The sequence below is a fragment of the Magallana gigas genome, chromosome 9 (assembly GCF_963853765.1).
Source record: "Magallana gigas chromosome 9, xbMagGiga1.1, whole genome shotgun sequence".
In the NCBI taxonomy this organism is placed as follows: Eukaryota; Metazoa; Mollusca; class Bivalvia; order Ostreida; family Ostreidae; genus Magallana; species Magallana gigas.
Window position 1 is genome coordinate 48,356,920 of NC_088861.1, and position 15,907 is coordinate 48,372,826.

The 15,907-nt window shown below is 34.4% G+C and overlaps 2 protein-coding genes across 2 annotated transcripts in view; one reads left to right on the forward strand and one right to left on the reverse strand.

The window, feature by feature from the left end:
• Window positions 1-657: 657 nt before the first annotated feature.
• LOC105335302 (tripartite motif-containing protein 2) lies at window positions 658-7,259 on the reverse strand. The gene is made up of 2 exons (XM_066070534.1): window positions 6,609-7,259; window positions 658-1,919 (listed from the first exon to the last, which is right to left on the reverse strand). Exons 1-2 carry the CDS (start codon window positions 7,039-7,041, stop codon window positions 979-981), a joined length of 1,374 nt encoding a protein of 457 aa, XP_065926606.1. The 5' UTR covers window positions 7,042-7,259; the 3' UTR covers window positions 658-978.
• A 3,921-nt stretch (window positions 7,260-11,180) lies between these two features.
• The window catches only part of LOC105335322 (mucin-22), a 35,464-nt gene continuing 30,737 nt past the window's right edge, over window positions 11,181-15,907 (forward strand). The window contains exons 1-5 of the mRNA XM_034477422.2: window positions 11,181-11,316; window positions 12,544-12,650; window positions 14,430-14,495; window positions 15,058-15,132; window positions 15,775-15,879. Of these exons, the coding sequence (XP_034333313.2) occupies window positions 11,220-11,316; window positions 12,544-12,650; window positions 14,430-14,495; window positions 15,058-15,132; window positions 15,775-15,879 (450 nt within the window). The 5' untranslated portion in view covers window positions 11,181-11,219. The remainder of the gene's footprint in view (window positions 11,317-12,543; window positions 12,651-14,429; window positions 14,496-15,057; window positions 15,133-15,774; window positions 15,880-15,907) is intronic.

Genomic DNA, 15,907 nt, shown 5'->3' on the forward strand with positions numbered 1-15,907 from the left:
ATTGTGTTTAGCACTTGACATTGTTTAAAAACTTAATTTTAACAATTATAATAGTATAAGAAAACCATACGATCAGTAAGAATGTGGAATGTAAAGACAGCCATTATACGTCGACAATTTATAATGAAGTTCGTTTTCCATGGAGTGACGTTTACATGCACCAACTTCCAACTGAGTGAATTAACAGTAAATATAGCTTTAGAAGCACATTGTACGTTTGTTGTAAAAAATTTGTTTATATGTTTTGGAGCTGTCCATGCATTTTCGTGGAATTTATTAGGTCACACACATTCAACATAATTCAAATATAGATTGTGCATGTTTTCAATCACTGAATAATTATTTTTCATAATCAATTTTAATACTGGTTATGTTTAAAAATCAATTTTCAATTCCCCCTTTTTAATTCTGACGGAAGATATCAAAGATAACGTTGTTAATTGCTAGTAAACAGAAATCAGCGGACCTGGCCAGATCACGCTCGGACAATAACGTCAATCAAACTGGGTGCTATTGTTTCAAACTTGATTGACAAGCGGCATCATTTTGAAGTTTGTACAGGTAAAAAAGGGGGCGTTTGTAAAATGTTCGGCCTTTAAATATAAAGAAATAAATACATGGAACACAAACACACCATCTTTATTTATGCACATATATACAACATGCATAAAGAATAGTTCTTATTTATACATGATAGAGTATTAAATATCATAAACATACTCTGGTAGTTTGTTCAAATGTTATATTCACACATGTAATTTATTCATATGGGATCTAACCACAGTTTTTTTACACATATTTACATACGTAATGATCATGATGATAACGTTTGTAAAATATTTACTATTATACATATTCAGTTGATTAAAAAATGATGCACACTTATATAATAAGTTTAAATTATTAAAATGTACCATACCAACTGTTCAGTGTATACATGTTATATTGTTTATATTTGTATGTATACACATATTTATTTTATGTGTAATACTGGATTCTCTTCACTTTACCTGTGATGTTCTCAGACACAGAGAGGTTGTCTCTGGTGTCCACACATAAACCATATGGATACTTTAAATGACAGTTGTTAATGTAGCGGAGGAACTGTCCGTCCTGATCCACGATGTGGATACGGTGGTTGTACCAGTCTGCTGACAGGATCCGACCCTGGCTGTCTGTTGTGATGCCGCGTGGTTCGAATGATCCCTTGGTAGTAGAGGGAGGACCAGTGTAGGTAAACCGGAGTTTCCCGGCCTGATTGACCACCACTACTGCACGGGCGCTGCAGTCTGACACGCAGATATCTAGGTTCCTGTTCTCACTGATGTATTTAATGCCACCAGATGAATAGAGAGGTTGTCCTTTGTTGTCGTACTGAATACTTTGTTTCTCTGTGGAGCCAGAGTAACACACAACTTTTGTTTGTTTATCATCACTCTCCATGACAACCAGGAGGTCACCAGAGGAGGTACTACAGACACCCTGAGGTTTCCATCCCTCTAGTCTGATCACTGTCTGTATCTGTGTATTGTTCACTATGTTCACAGTTCTATCTTTGTAATCAGTATAAACTAGATCCCCACTCCTTGTCACTGCTATGTCGTATACAGTGTTCCCCGACTTGGTTTGGACTGACTTCACTAGTTCCCCCTGCAGGTTGTAGAGTCTAATTATCTGAATCTCATTGTCACACGTCCAGATATCTTCATCACTCACACAGGACACACCGCGCAATCCGTTAATACTAGCTGTGTTTATCTGTGCGATGATCCTTGGTACATCAATGAGCGGTCTGTTAGGGGTAGAGGACTCAGCACCGGGAGAATCTATGGTGAAGACTTGTTCTTCTGTTTTCATGGATAACGCATCCTGGGCCAAAGTCCTAGGGTCCATGGTCAGGCAATGAACTTGCGTGGATTCTGAAAATGAAATACTTTGATCAACATTATGTAACTGCGTATACAGGTTTCAAACACCCGACACATTAACATTTTGTGTTCACTCTCTTAATCATCTGTTGATATTCAGTTCATTTTTTGTATACCATTAAAATCATTTCTACATATCATCTGCTGTTTTTATAACACGTATCTTTAAAATCTCACGATTTATATTTACAAGTACTCGATCATTTAACGTAAGATGTACCACAATTTAACCTTGCATGAATTTTAATAAAAGGATTCTTCATCACTGTTCATAACGTTGGGGAATACAGATAATGGCGACAAGCTGTACAAACCTTAAACTTCTATCATGGCGACTCCGCGTTTGTTTGCCAGGTCTGCATAGCTGCTAGTCTGGTACCCGCCCCCGCCACTGCGTTTTCACTCCCAAAACGAAGTGAAAACGCAGTTGCGGGGGCGGGTACCAGACTACATAGCTACCTGTTTAAGATCACGTGATTCATTATAGGAATCATTGACCCATTACGTCAAGTTCAGTAACTCTGTGTTTGTAAATCATTTAGGAGTACAAGGCGTGACATCTCTTCATTATCAAGATCAATCAATAATTGTTTAGGCTTCAACGAGTTTTATCAAAGAAAATCAAAATTTCATTAACAATTATAAATAAAGATTCACTTGTTTGAGTAAATAGTATAAATTGTGTTTGTTATATTTATCTCCTTAATTCCGCAAAAGTTTACAATTTTGAACGTGGCGTTAGAAGTACTTACTTTTGGACAGCTATAGAAATGACTGTGCGTGTACATTTCTGAACGTCATGTTTTGATACATTTGCGCCCGTTTTAAAGTTGTTTTTTTTTTTTTCATATGATAAAAACCCCGTCCTTAACTATACGTCACATACATTTTCTCTATTGTACATGCAGTGTATACCTGTAAAATTAAATGAGAATTTATAATTGAACGGTACGATCTTTTTTTGACAGTGTTTAAGTACATGCGGGTATATATGCATGAATATATATATCGGAATTTCAGATTGTGTTGCACTTTAAAGCAGCCTGGATTAATTATGAAAATACCGAGACATTTTTGTGTTAATTTTAAAGTATCATTTTGAAAGAAAAATCAAATTGTACTGAAAATTGGCAAAATAAAAACATCATTGCAATCACTTATATCTCGGTATTGTAAGGAAGTAGCGGGGGATAATGAAGGCAAACTTCAGTATAGAAAGAGGAACAACTCTTAAAAGAAGTTGATCAAAATTACTGAGAAACGCATTTTAAAGTTTCATAATTAAGGTGTAAGAAGTTTCTATTCAAACATTTTGTTTAAAAAAAAAATTGAAAATCGAGACTGTGTTAGATTTTCTTATTGATATAACTATTTCAGCATAGAACCACACAGAGAGAGAGAGAGAGAGAGAGAGAGAGAGAGAGAGAGAGTCCTAAAATAAGGCAAGGGCTTTAAGATATTGAGCGCAGTCCCTATATGACTAACAACAAAGTCCGAAGTCAATATACTCTCATAAACTTAAGCATTTGTTTACAACCTATAATATAATAATAAGCATCAAACTGTTCTACATAAATTATACAAGTTAAAGTTAATTTACACGGGCGTTGTTCCGTTTTTGTATCGCTTCAATATGCCAAAACCCGATTTTTGTTGAAAATTATGTAATGAAAATCTTAGTTAAAGTTAGATAAGTAGGGTTACAAAGTTACAATTTAAGATGAAGTGATGTTTGTAAAGTAAAACATATTACATGTTCACTTGACTACACTCGACTTATGATAAGTACAGCAGACTTCCTGGTTCTAATATATTATATGCCCCCAACAGAAGGATTCTTGTACGGGAATTTTGCAAATTTTTATTTTTTGAGATTGAATTGAAAAAAACCCCGCATCATTCATTAAATATAATGATCTTTCAAATCATCATCAGTATATTAGATGTAGTAAAATGTATATGCTTTAAGTATAAGAGATCTTGACTTAATTCTTGCTGTTCTTTGAGAATTTAAACCCCATTATCCAAAACCCGAAAACCCCCCCGAGACACGTAAAAAAATGTTATCCTATATACATGTGAAAAACTGTTATCATCCCATATACCCACCCACCAAAATTAAACATTGTTATTCGTTGTGTCCTTCCAAATGTATGTCCTGTATGGTCCCATGCGCAGATTTTTTTTTGGGGGGGGGGGCATAAATGGAGGACTGTTCAGAAATTATTGAGACATTTGCTCTTGACTTATTCCCTTTGAAAATCAAGTTAGCCCATGAAAATTCACCTTATAGTAAATAAGGATTTTTTTTTTATGTCAAGATTTTCTTCTGCATTCATATGTTCATAAACAATATTTGATTTCATGTTTTGGAGTACTAAGTATAGTAATCTCTATTTCTTGAACCTTAATGTTAAAATTAATCATATTTTTTAAATATTCTCTTGGACAACTTCTGATGCAACATAATGTAATCTTCAGAGGATTCCATCAGATTTAGGCTCACGAGAGTTAATCATGTAATCAAATATTGTGGACGTGTTAGATTTCGTGGTGGCTCAATTTTCCTGGAAATTGTGGGTACCTCTCATCCACAACTCAACTTCGTTCACTTATTTTGATAAATTAATATAAATTTGGGTTAAATAGTCTTTTTTAGGTATAAGATAATACAATCATGAAATTCCGAGTATATAATCATACTAGAATTATTTTTATTTATTTTCATTTCTATACCTTTCTTAAATATAAAGAAATAAATACATGGACCACAAACACACATGCACATGTATACAACATGCTTAAAGAATTGTTCTTATATACACATGATATAGAATTGAATATCAATACAGCAAACTACAGTGAAGCGTTTAATGGGGGCTTACTCCAGAAAAGTTTCTACGTAATGTTTTGACTGACCTTTGTCCGTAGCTGGGCGGAGTTGAGACATTACCGCTCGTGACTTAACTTGAGAGAGAGAGAGAGAGAGAGAGAGAGAGAGAGAGAGAGAGAGAGAGAGAGAGTTATAATGGAGTAAATTATAGCCTAAATGAGGCAGATGAGCGAACTATCTATCAACAATAGTTATAAAGTGACAAATCAATGTCTAGTATATCTTTTTAATTTATGAAACTTTGAAGTGTTTTTACATTCTTTAACCGGGGAACAACGATGTCTATATATATACTCTGTCCCGAGTTTTTGCTTCCACCACTTTTTGCTTGGTATTTCAATAATAGTAAATACCTTTGTGCTCAAACAACGTTCATCCAATAATAAAAAAAAAATGTCCAGATTATCTGTTTTGAAACGCCCCCTATACCGTCTCAGGTTTCAATACACATCCCGAAATTGAAAGTCTACGGAGATTTTGCATTGCAACAGCCATAATTAAGCCCGGATGATAACGTTAAAAAATTGCGCGATGTATTCCGAGTGTATTCCGAATGGAGAGAAGATGTAAACATTCCACATTATAAATCTCCGTAAGGAATCTGTTTTCGTTCCTGTGAATTTTTCTAAGTGGAAAGGGATAATTGTTCAATGAAGATATCTTAGATATATTCCCTTTTAACGATTTCAACTGTATTTCTTTCACAGGTATGTGTAATTTTATTAAAAATCATCAAAAATTGATGGAAGCAATAACTTGGGACAGACTTTTAGATAATGTGATGAGGTAATGTTAAACATCGGAGGCTGTACGAATATTTAACAGCTGTTTAAGAAACTGTTTTTATTACAAGTGTTACCGTTAGTATCCTAATCAAAGTTTGCCAAATCTTCCTGGAATTATACGTTGTAAATTTACTTTGTATAAAGACTTTCTTCATGGTTACTCAGTGTGAAACATTCTTTACCTTAGGACGAATTTGTCCGCCATTGTTTTATTTTTCCACCTCAGTTGCCTTTCCTTTTCACGTCATCTAAATTCATAAGTGATCATTCGTTCGCATTTCAAAATATTTAATGCCCGTATTCTCGGACTCCATGCTAGGAAATTTAGTTGGTTAGCTACGTCATTCTTATACATTCTTATACATGTACATGTTGTGGATTGCGCGCGGCCAAAGAAATTTTCACAATCGTTCTTTAAAACGCATTAAAGTTATACCAATTTAGGATATACATGTAATTTTTATATTCAGACCTTAATTAATTTGTTTGCAATTTAATAACTAATGATAATTTCTTCCTCGGCACCACTTATAATTTACTCAATTGACAATTCACTATCTCTCTCTCTTTCTCTCTCATTCAAGTCACGAGCGACAATGTCTTAACTCCGCCCAGCTACGATCTGATTGGACAAAGGTCAGTCAAAACATTACGTAGAAACTTTTCTGGAGTTAACCCCTATTAAACGCTTCAATGTAGTTTGCTGTAAACATACTCCGGTAGTTTACAAGTACAAATGTCCTATTCACACATGTATTTTTTTATATTAAGTCTATCAACACAGTTTCTTACACATATTTACATACGTAGTAATAAAGTTTGTAAAAGATTTACTATTATACATATTCAGTTAATTAAAAAATGATACACACTTATAATCAGTTTAAATAATTAAAATGTAACATACCAACTGTTCAGTGTTTACAAGTTGTATTGTTTACATTTGTATGTATACACACAGTTTTTTTTTTTATTTGTAATATTTGATTCTCTTCACTTTACCTGTGTCGTACTCAGCCACAAAGAGGTTGTCTCTGGTGTCCACACATAAACCCCATGGACGCTGTAAATCACAGTTGTTAATGTAGCGGAGGAACTGTCCGTCCTGATCCACGATGTGGATACGGTGGTTGTTATAGTCTGCTGTCAGGATCTGACCCTGGCTGTCTGTTGTGATGCCGCGCGGATAGAATGATGCCTTGGTAGTAGAGGGAGGACCAGTGTAGGTAAACCGGAGTTTCCCGGCCTGATTGACCACTACTACTGCATGGGCGTCACGGTCTGACACACAGATATCTAGGTTCCTGTTCTCACTGATGTATTTACTGCTACCAGATGAATAGAGAGGTTGTCCTTTGTCGTCGTACTGAATACTTTGTTTCTCTGTGGAGCCAGAGTAACACACAACTTTTGTTTGTTTACCATTACTGTCCATGACAACCAGGAGGTCACCAGAGGAGGTACTACAGACACCGCGAGGTCTCCACCCCTGTAGTCTGATCACTGTCTGTATCTGTGTATTGTTCACTATGTTCACAGTTCTATCAATATAATCAGTATAAACTAGATCCCCACTCCTTGTCACTGCTATGTCCCATGGATGGTTCCCTGACTTGGTTTGGACTGACTTCACTAGGACACACCGCGCAATCCGTTATTACTGATTTCAAAGCGCCCATACCCAGTGTTTATCTCTGTGATGATCCGTGGTACATAAAAAAGCGTTCTGTCCAGGGTAGAGGACTCAGCACCGGGGAAATCCATGGTGTAGCCATGTTCTTCTGTTTTAATAGATGACGCTGATAGGGAACCAAATTGTTGGTAAAGCTGTTCCTTGTTGATCTCCTGAGGAGTGAAGTTTGGTAGAGAAACTGTTAGTTTAGGAGGCAATTTTCTGAATTCAGCAATCCTGGATTTGTAGGCAGAGACAAGGCTGACATCATTGGAGTCCAGTAACTTTTTCAGATCAGCAATGTTCTGTGTGATTTCAGAAATGGTGCGTGTGATTTCATCTTCCTGTTTGTTGAAGACAGCCAGGTGTTTGGAGTCCATTTCATCAAGATCAGATTTCAGTTTCTGTATAATGATGTCTATTTCTTTGTGCCAGACCTCTCCATGTTTGTCATGTAGTTGTCAATTTTTTGGAATTTTTTTAAAAATCTTTTTTCTGAACTGGGATAATAGATGCAATCTCTTGATATTTAGGATAAATGAATTTCTGCAACTCTTGTAAATCTTTCTCTAAAACATGTCGCTTGCTTTTCAAACTGTTTAAAATGTCTACTACATCATGAGTTTTGTGTTCTTTGGAGGAAATACAGAGTGCACAAATAGGAATGTCACAATGTTCACAGTGAAGTTCACACTGTCGTGTGGAATCTTTAGGACACTTTCAATTGGGTAATTTGGAGTAGATCCTATTTTTTCAAATGGCAGCACTTTGTGTTCTTTGGATTGATCTGAGAGATGTTCCCCCACACAGGCTTTACACAGATGTATGTGACAAATGACACAGTACATAGGGGGAGGGGGGGGGCCGGGGTCTCACAGAGATGACACTGTAACACATCCTGGGCCCAAGTCCTAGGGTACATGTTCCGGCAATGAACTTGCGTGGATTCTGAAAATAAAATATATAAATAATATTATGATCAACAGCACATGTTACATGTATATATGTAACTGCGTGTACAGGTTTCAAACAACCGACATACGAGCAAAATGTGTTCATTCTCTTAATGATCTGTTGATATTCAGTTCATTTTTTGTATACCATAAAAATCATTTCTAAATATCATCAGCTGTTTTTATAACACGTATCTTTAAAATCTCATGATTTATATTTACAAGTATTCATAGTTAGATGTACCACAATTTAACCTGGCATGAATTTTAATAAAAGGATTTAAACTTGTGTTCTTCATCACTGTTCATAACGTTGCAAAATATAGATAACGGCGACATTTACAATCCCAAGCTGTACAAACCTTAAACTTCTATCATGGCGACTCCGGGAATGTTTGCCATGTTTACACTTCCTGGTCTGCATAGCTACCTGTGTAAGATCACGTGATTCATGGTAGGAATCATTGACCCATTTTTTTTACTACAGTCAAGTTCAGTAACTCTGCGTTTGTAAATCATTTAGGAGTAGGACACAGACCACAATTATTTTTCCCTCTTATTCCTTTATACAAAAATAAATCATATAAAAAATTCCACCGGCTCAAATGAGTTCAAATTCAGCATACCTATAGAATGACACTAGTCCAACAACATATCCAAACTACAGGAAAATCAATCGAGAGGGGACTGAGATATGGCCCCTAAAATAACCCCTACCATGAAAAATTCACTTCCACTTTGGAATTTGTGTAAACATTGGCCTCTTTACACCCTTTCTATTGCGCCTGTAAAGATAATTTTTCTAAATTTTTTCCTGTCTGTATTTTTTTTCAAACCTTCTTCTTTCCATCCATGCCATAAAAGGAACCAAATTCGACAATTTAGTACCCCTAGGAATTTTTGAAATAATATATACACTTTTAGAATGGAACTACTTGCGTCAATGAGCACGGGGTAAAAATAGTGGTATGTGACCTAATACAAGGCATTGTGACACCTCTTCATTATCAAGGTCAATCAATAATTGTCCTCACCGAGTTTATATCAAAGAACGTGTGTTTTTACCCCCCCCCCCCATAAAAAGAGACAGAGGAATAACACATCGATCAGACATTTCATTTTATTAAAAGGATTTTATTGAGAATAACATGTAACTTACTTCATAGCCGAGTGGATAACATGCCGTACATCCCGAGTTCGAATCCCGCAGGGCATTTTGTTTTTACTTGCTGAATTGGATTTTTCAGATATTTATTTTTTATCCCCAAACTGCAAATTTTTCGATTATTTGAAATATTTAGTTTATTTATCATTATATCTTTAATAATCAAATAATTTACTGTTAATTTGAGTGACATTTCCAGGTGCGTTATTCCACCTTAAATTAATTTTCAGAATCGGTAGATGAAAATGTAAATGCATCTTGACTCAACCTTTAACATTTAATAATAATAAAAAAAAATACGAACATCAGGAAAATAAATTTTTAAAGTATTGGTTGCTCTAAAGAGGACTGGATACTGGTATCTTCTTTTAAGAGAATATTGTAACTTGGAATTTACTAAATGTTACAGTCCTTCATAGCTGTTGTAAATGTTGTATATTTTTGAAATAACGTCACAAAATTTACATTATGACGTATTAAAAATCTTAAATCTATACTATACCAGAAAATATATAAACAGAGTACAAGTATTTCTGTTTGAACTTAATAGTAGATCGTGTACATAATCTTATACACGCAGTGTACTCATTAAAAACTATACAGGTATTATGACAGTAAGTGCGATTATACGCGAAGAGCTCACATGAAAATGCATGCGTATTACTACGCGGCGCAGCCAATACTTTTTTTTTTGCTATAAGACAGGCCCAGTTTGTGTTGCTCATCTTTTATGAAATTATTTGGCCAACGGCTTCAAAATTGATTCGCAATGTTATCACAGACAACTTAACAATGTAAATATTTTAAAGTGAAATACATGTACATTTTTGTATGAATAAACTTTACTTTTTTAATTTAAAAAAATCAATTATAAATGAATTAATATGTTTTTACTTGTTGTTAAAAATAGAACCGATACCTTTGATGCTTCATTTTTGTATTGGTTTTCAAAGTAGAACAAAATGATTTGGGTCAATTTTCGAGTCGGGTCAAAATTCTTCGTCACTGCGGTCCAACATTGAAATTGATGAACTATACTGCGTCAGGGCTAATCAGTCTTCTCCGGGCGATCGAAACAATCCGGGGTACAGTGGCTGGTAGCTGTGTTACACCATAGTTGTATCTACGGGGAAGGGAGGGGGGGGGGGCAAAACAGCTGTTGACTGGTTTGTTGAGTTGTTGGACGTCTAGATGGCAATGTTGCTCTCGGAATTAGGCATTGAGAAACATTGCTAACGACTACTTCTAGACCTAACAAATCATATAATATCCAGTTAATAACTATATTCAAATGAGCGAAAAACAAATAAACTAACATACGAACAAAACAAAACAAAAAAGAAGCCCCCCCCCCCCCCCCGACGCATGATTAAATAATATAATTCGTTTTTGTTTTTTTTTCATTTTTGCATGGCATGGCTTAATATCTTGTCTTTTTTTTCAGGTTCTTTAACATTCAGTATTTTAGAAAAAAAAAAACCAATGTAAATCAACAATAATTTGCCGGTTTAAAAGTGTTGTACCGTTTTATGATATTTCTATACATTAATGTCGGATAAAGAGTCTGAAGATTAAAAAAAAATTAAAGATACTAGTAAATGACTATGAGAAAGAAAGAAAACTAGAGAATTAAAAATTGTATGTTGTATTTATGATTTTTATCATTGTGTCCATGTTCACTTACCTAATATTTTAATATCTGTTCTATGCGTGACGCCAGCGAAGCGGAACTAGTTCTATAATCACTGACGTAGCACGCATTGTGATTACATTTTACATGTATTTGCTCCGGATTTTTATTGATGAATATTTTGCATTGAGACATGGGCGCTCGTAGGCAGGTTGTGTTTTATGGTGTTCTATTTTTATCACTTTTCGTTTTTATTCATGGATTTTCAAAAGAAGTGGTCACACCCGTAGGTATGTCACGTGATGCCAATTTTTTTTCATGAATTTAGATTTAGTTTTTAATACTGCTGCATTTTCTTAAATATAATTTACTATCAATTTAGTCACAATGTTTTTAACGAGTTTGACGATATAATTCTGAATTATATTAATTATTAATTGTTTCGAGTCTATTAAGAAAAATTAACAAATAGTTTTATGTCTTGAAGCCTCATTATAAAGCTTATGAGAGAGGCAGATAGGGGCCACACAACTATGGATTTGCATTTGCAAAAAATGCTTGTGATCCTTTATATATATATAATTTCCTATGGACCAAGTTGATTTTATCAAACGCATTTTTAGGGATTTGCATTTGCAAAAAATGCTTGTCATCCTTTTCATATAAGTTTTCTTGTGAACCATTGAATTTATCAAATCCAACACTATCTCTGTAAACATTTAAACAGAGAAAATAGGTCATTGTCAAACTTTTTTTGTTGTAAACAAAGTTAGAATCATTTATAATTTGCTTTATTTTAGAGATCCAATGATTTTCAATTTATTTGAAAGGTTGATTAGAGCACATTTTATTGCAATTTATATATTAAAATGGGATTGAGCACAAGTTATAAAATTCTTTAGTTAATTCGCCCTAACCTCACATGTTTAACATTAAATACAATTTTATTGCAAATTCGTTTCAGTTTGTATTAATATAATAACAACTTGATAGGTCGATGTAGCTGGCTTGTGCAGAAATTTATTATTTTTTGGTTCTATACAATGCCAAAACTTAACCCACAGTCCTGTGTTTTCAAAAAAGAAATTAAAAGAAAATAAAATGCTGGTGATCCTAATTCTAAAATGTTTCGCAACCTAACTTTTACCCAAACTAACAGGCCATTAGTGACAGGATGTGATGAGAGTGACTGATCCTTTCGCTATCTAGATCTTTTAGAACAAAAAAGGATCTTTGTCTTTTTCAGTTTTGAGACAACAAAGGTCTCGTTACCAGGCTGTAAACGAAAGAAAATTTAATTCTCCATCAGGTTTTGTTGGTCGGGTTTTTTTTTTAGGGAGAAGGGTGTGGGCTATGATGCTAAGAGCCAGATAAAACTTATAGAATTGCTAAGAAATGTACACGTTGTATATTAAAAATGATAAAATGTTTACAACGTATTAAGAATAAAAATACAGTTTTAAACCTGTAATATTTTGTTGTGCATTCATAGGGTGTGTTTTTACCTTTTCCCTCAGGTAATGGCCGAGTCAAGAAAACACTGTACGTAGATGAGGAAACGCCCACCCTGTCCCTGAACGGTTTACGGCAGATAGAGGGCACGGGCGGCCGCAGAGAGCGCAGGGTAGGGATCGCAAGTTACACGTATATACGTCTTCCTATTTATTAAGAGATTGCGAGACAAACTTAGGCATATTATGCATGCGCATGTCTAGATTTTTTTTACGTTGGAGGGGGGGGGGGGTTATTGATCTAGCTATACCTGAAAAACTCAACATAATTACATAAGATTAACAAGGTAATTTAAAGGCCTCAGACCCCCCTCCCTCATCCCAGCAATCAAAACTTGAAAAAAATGTGGATCGGCAAATGTTAGTAATTAGAGCTCAAGTTAAAATTTCAGCAGTTTATTTATGATTAAAAGTGTTGTTTTCCTTATTCACTAATATCTGTATACTTTTACCCTCGTTGCTGCGCCTGATTTTAGTCGGATCTGCCTGATTAAAAATATATAGGTATACACAAAGCTTTTTCTATTGAAGTTTAGTTTAGGCCTCCTATTTAGTTAGAAATATCTGGATAAAAAATTACTACTCGTAACTGTTCAAGCGGTTTAGTTAAAGATGTTTATCTGTAGTTATAGCTGTACAGTTATATTTGTCTAGATGTCTAATAGCATCTGTCTAGTTGTCGCTATTTTGATTTCTACTTTATATTGCCTGATAAACAACATGTACATATGTATAAAAGCAAGTGCTTGAGTACTGAATTTCATACCACATACCCCCGATTTTTCACCACCCCGCACCTGTGTAACATTTCTTGAAGGAATACTATTATATACACTCAATTCTGTTTTTTTAAATTGCAACCCCGGTATATTGAGAAGATATATGCAGTGATTCTGAAATTAAAAACTTCACGTTTCTGCATTTTTTGTTTCCGCATTTAAAACCGCTGTACTGACAAAATAGTCCGTACTTATTAGTACAATACTGACCGGTTTGTCAACATTTAGCCCTTCTATTATACACACATTAACCTGGTTCATCACTAGATGCAGGAAGACAGGAAACAGGTTTATATATAAGTCGTGCATTATTACACAACGACCCCCAACACAGAAAATAATCCGACATCCGGGTTATAAATGACTGCGTGTTATCCGGGAACTTCACCGTACAAGTTATCTAACACATGGCATACATCGTAATTTGACAATGTACTATAGAACATCATTCATAACTTGGTGAAGTTTAATCAAAAGATAAATGAATGATTGAAAAGTTATTGAATAGAAGCTGATAAAATGAATGATAAATGATTTAACAAATTAATAAAAGCCAGAATTTGACTGGTATGATCTAAAATAGCATGCGATTCTTGTAATTTGATATTATTTTTAATCATTTGTTTTTGGAGGATTTATGAAGAAACTAAAACTATTTAATACATTAATTTATCAAAAAAATTATGGACTCAACCCAGCTTTTCTAAGATATAAAAAAATAAGATTGTCAATCGAAAAATACAAATATGCATGACAATTTATTTTTAAAAGACATAAGTAATATTAATAGCTTTGCTGTACATGCATGTATGTACAGTACATCATTTTTGTATGAAAGGCAAGGATATTATTGGGAATTTGCTTTCAAAGAAAGTTATAAAATAGAATTGTAAAATGACTTATATATATAGTTTACAATTCTCTCTCTCTCCCTCCCCCCCTCTCTCTCTCTCTCTCTCTCTCTCTCTCTCTCTCTCTCTCTCTCTCTCTCTCTCTCTCTCTCTCTCTCTCTCTCTCTCTCTCTCTGAAGCCCCACTTTGTCGGAGACAAGTCGTTGTATCTCAGTAAATTGTTGCCTTCTGTTTAATTGCTTTTTCATATTTGTTTTATCAGGAGTCAGTAAAAAAAGGACGAGACATTTTCCACGAGCCTCGATCTGGTGACCTACTGGACATAAAGGTAGGATTGTTTGCTGGGTAAATGGGAATTCTGCAGCCATTTCTTCACACCTTCATTTGTATTCACCGACCTGTAAAAATCCCTCAATACATGTGTAATTAACAATATAATAATTAAGTATACGATGATATTAATATTACATGGTTAACATAAAAATAGCGCTTCATTGTTCCACATGAGTACATACAATTTTTTGAACATTTCTTGTGTTTTCTAGCTATACAAAAAAGAATGCATATCACTGAGTGGGCCCTAAGCTTAATCAATGATATATATCAAAATTTGTTATCAATAATTGCAAGATGGAAAATTAATTAACAAAAATGTTTTTGTTAATTATCAAAGAATACATTTTTAAATAAAACAGAGATGAAAAAAGTCAAACATTTTTGCGAGTATCTATCGTTTAATTTTTTTTTAAGATAAATAATCCTTTATGAGGTAAATGTTTCAGATTTAAGGCTAACCTCTTCATCAGAAGGACAATCCCCTCTTCTTAATATGAAACGATAGCTAATGAGATATAGAGAAGTCACTGTACATGAATAGTTTTTATTTTCAGGATATCAATCCCGATTCAGATTTAGCCATACTTAGAGAAGGGAATTTCATCAAAATTAATGGGACGGAATATGAGGTAAGCGGCCTCATTTATTCCGGAGAATTCAAATGGAAGAGAGGGAGCAATCGACCTTTATTTGAGAGCTAAAATAATTCGAGATGTACGCGAGATGTCATCATAAATGTTTCTCGCAACTAAAAAACAGTTGCTTTGATGTCCCTTATATTAAAATGACCCAAGCATGTCGACGCAGTTAAAAACTAGTCAACAAATTCATAAAAATCAAAATCCTGTGGCAACAAACTGTTTGATAATTTCTTCACAGTATTTAAGAAGAGTAGGCTGCGATAGTAATAGAGAATAAAGTAGGAAAAGGATATTCTCGCTAATTTGCAGACTAATCAGAATTACTGGCAACAGTTTTGGCTGTCCATGATATAACGTATAATAAAAATATGCATTTTGTTACGTTTTTTAAAATATGAGGCGCTAAACCTCTTTGAATTTATATAAAAACAATATTTGTAGCTAAATTAATCATATCAAAATTTTTACAGTGGGTCTTATGTGTAAGTTGACTATCATGCCCCCATCCCATGGGTACATGTATACTCAGTGTTTGAGGGGAGATTATTCTCTCTCACAGACGAGTTTATAACGTATTTTAGTTATGTCTCTAAAACCATGCTCTAACGGTTTTGTATGGATGTTTCAAAGTCCAAAGTTGATGTCGCTAAGTCTAAGAACCATGCCGGGGAAGCGCTGGACTCTCATCGCTACACTCACCTCCAGAAAGTGGTCCGAGGGATGGAATCAGAATACGTACGACTTACTCTTAATTTTTAGCTGA

What these genes read in the sequence shown, in the direction of transcription:
- LOC105335302 (XM_066070534.1), bottom strand. Translation starts at nt 7,041, where the DNA reads ATGGACAGTAATGGTAAACAAACAAAAGTTGTGTGTTACTCTGGCTCC. An exon ending in TGTGGCTGAGTACGACACAG is followed by an intron (nt 1,920 to 6,608) that starts GTAAAGTGAAGA and finishes TTTCATTTTCAG; the next exon opens with AATCCACGCAAGTTCATTGC.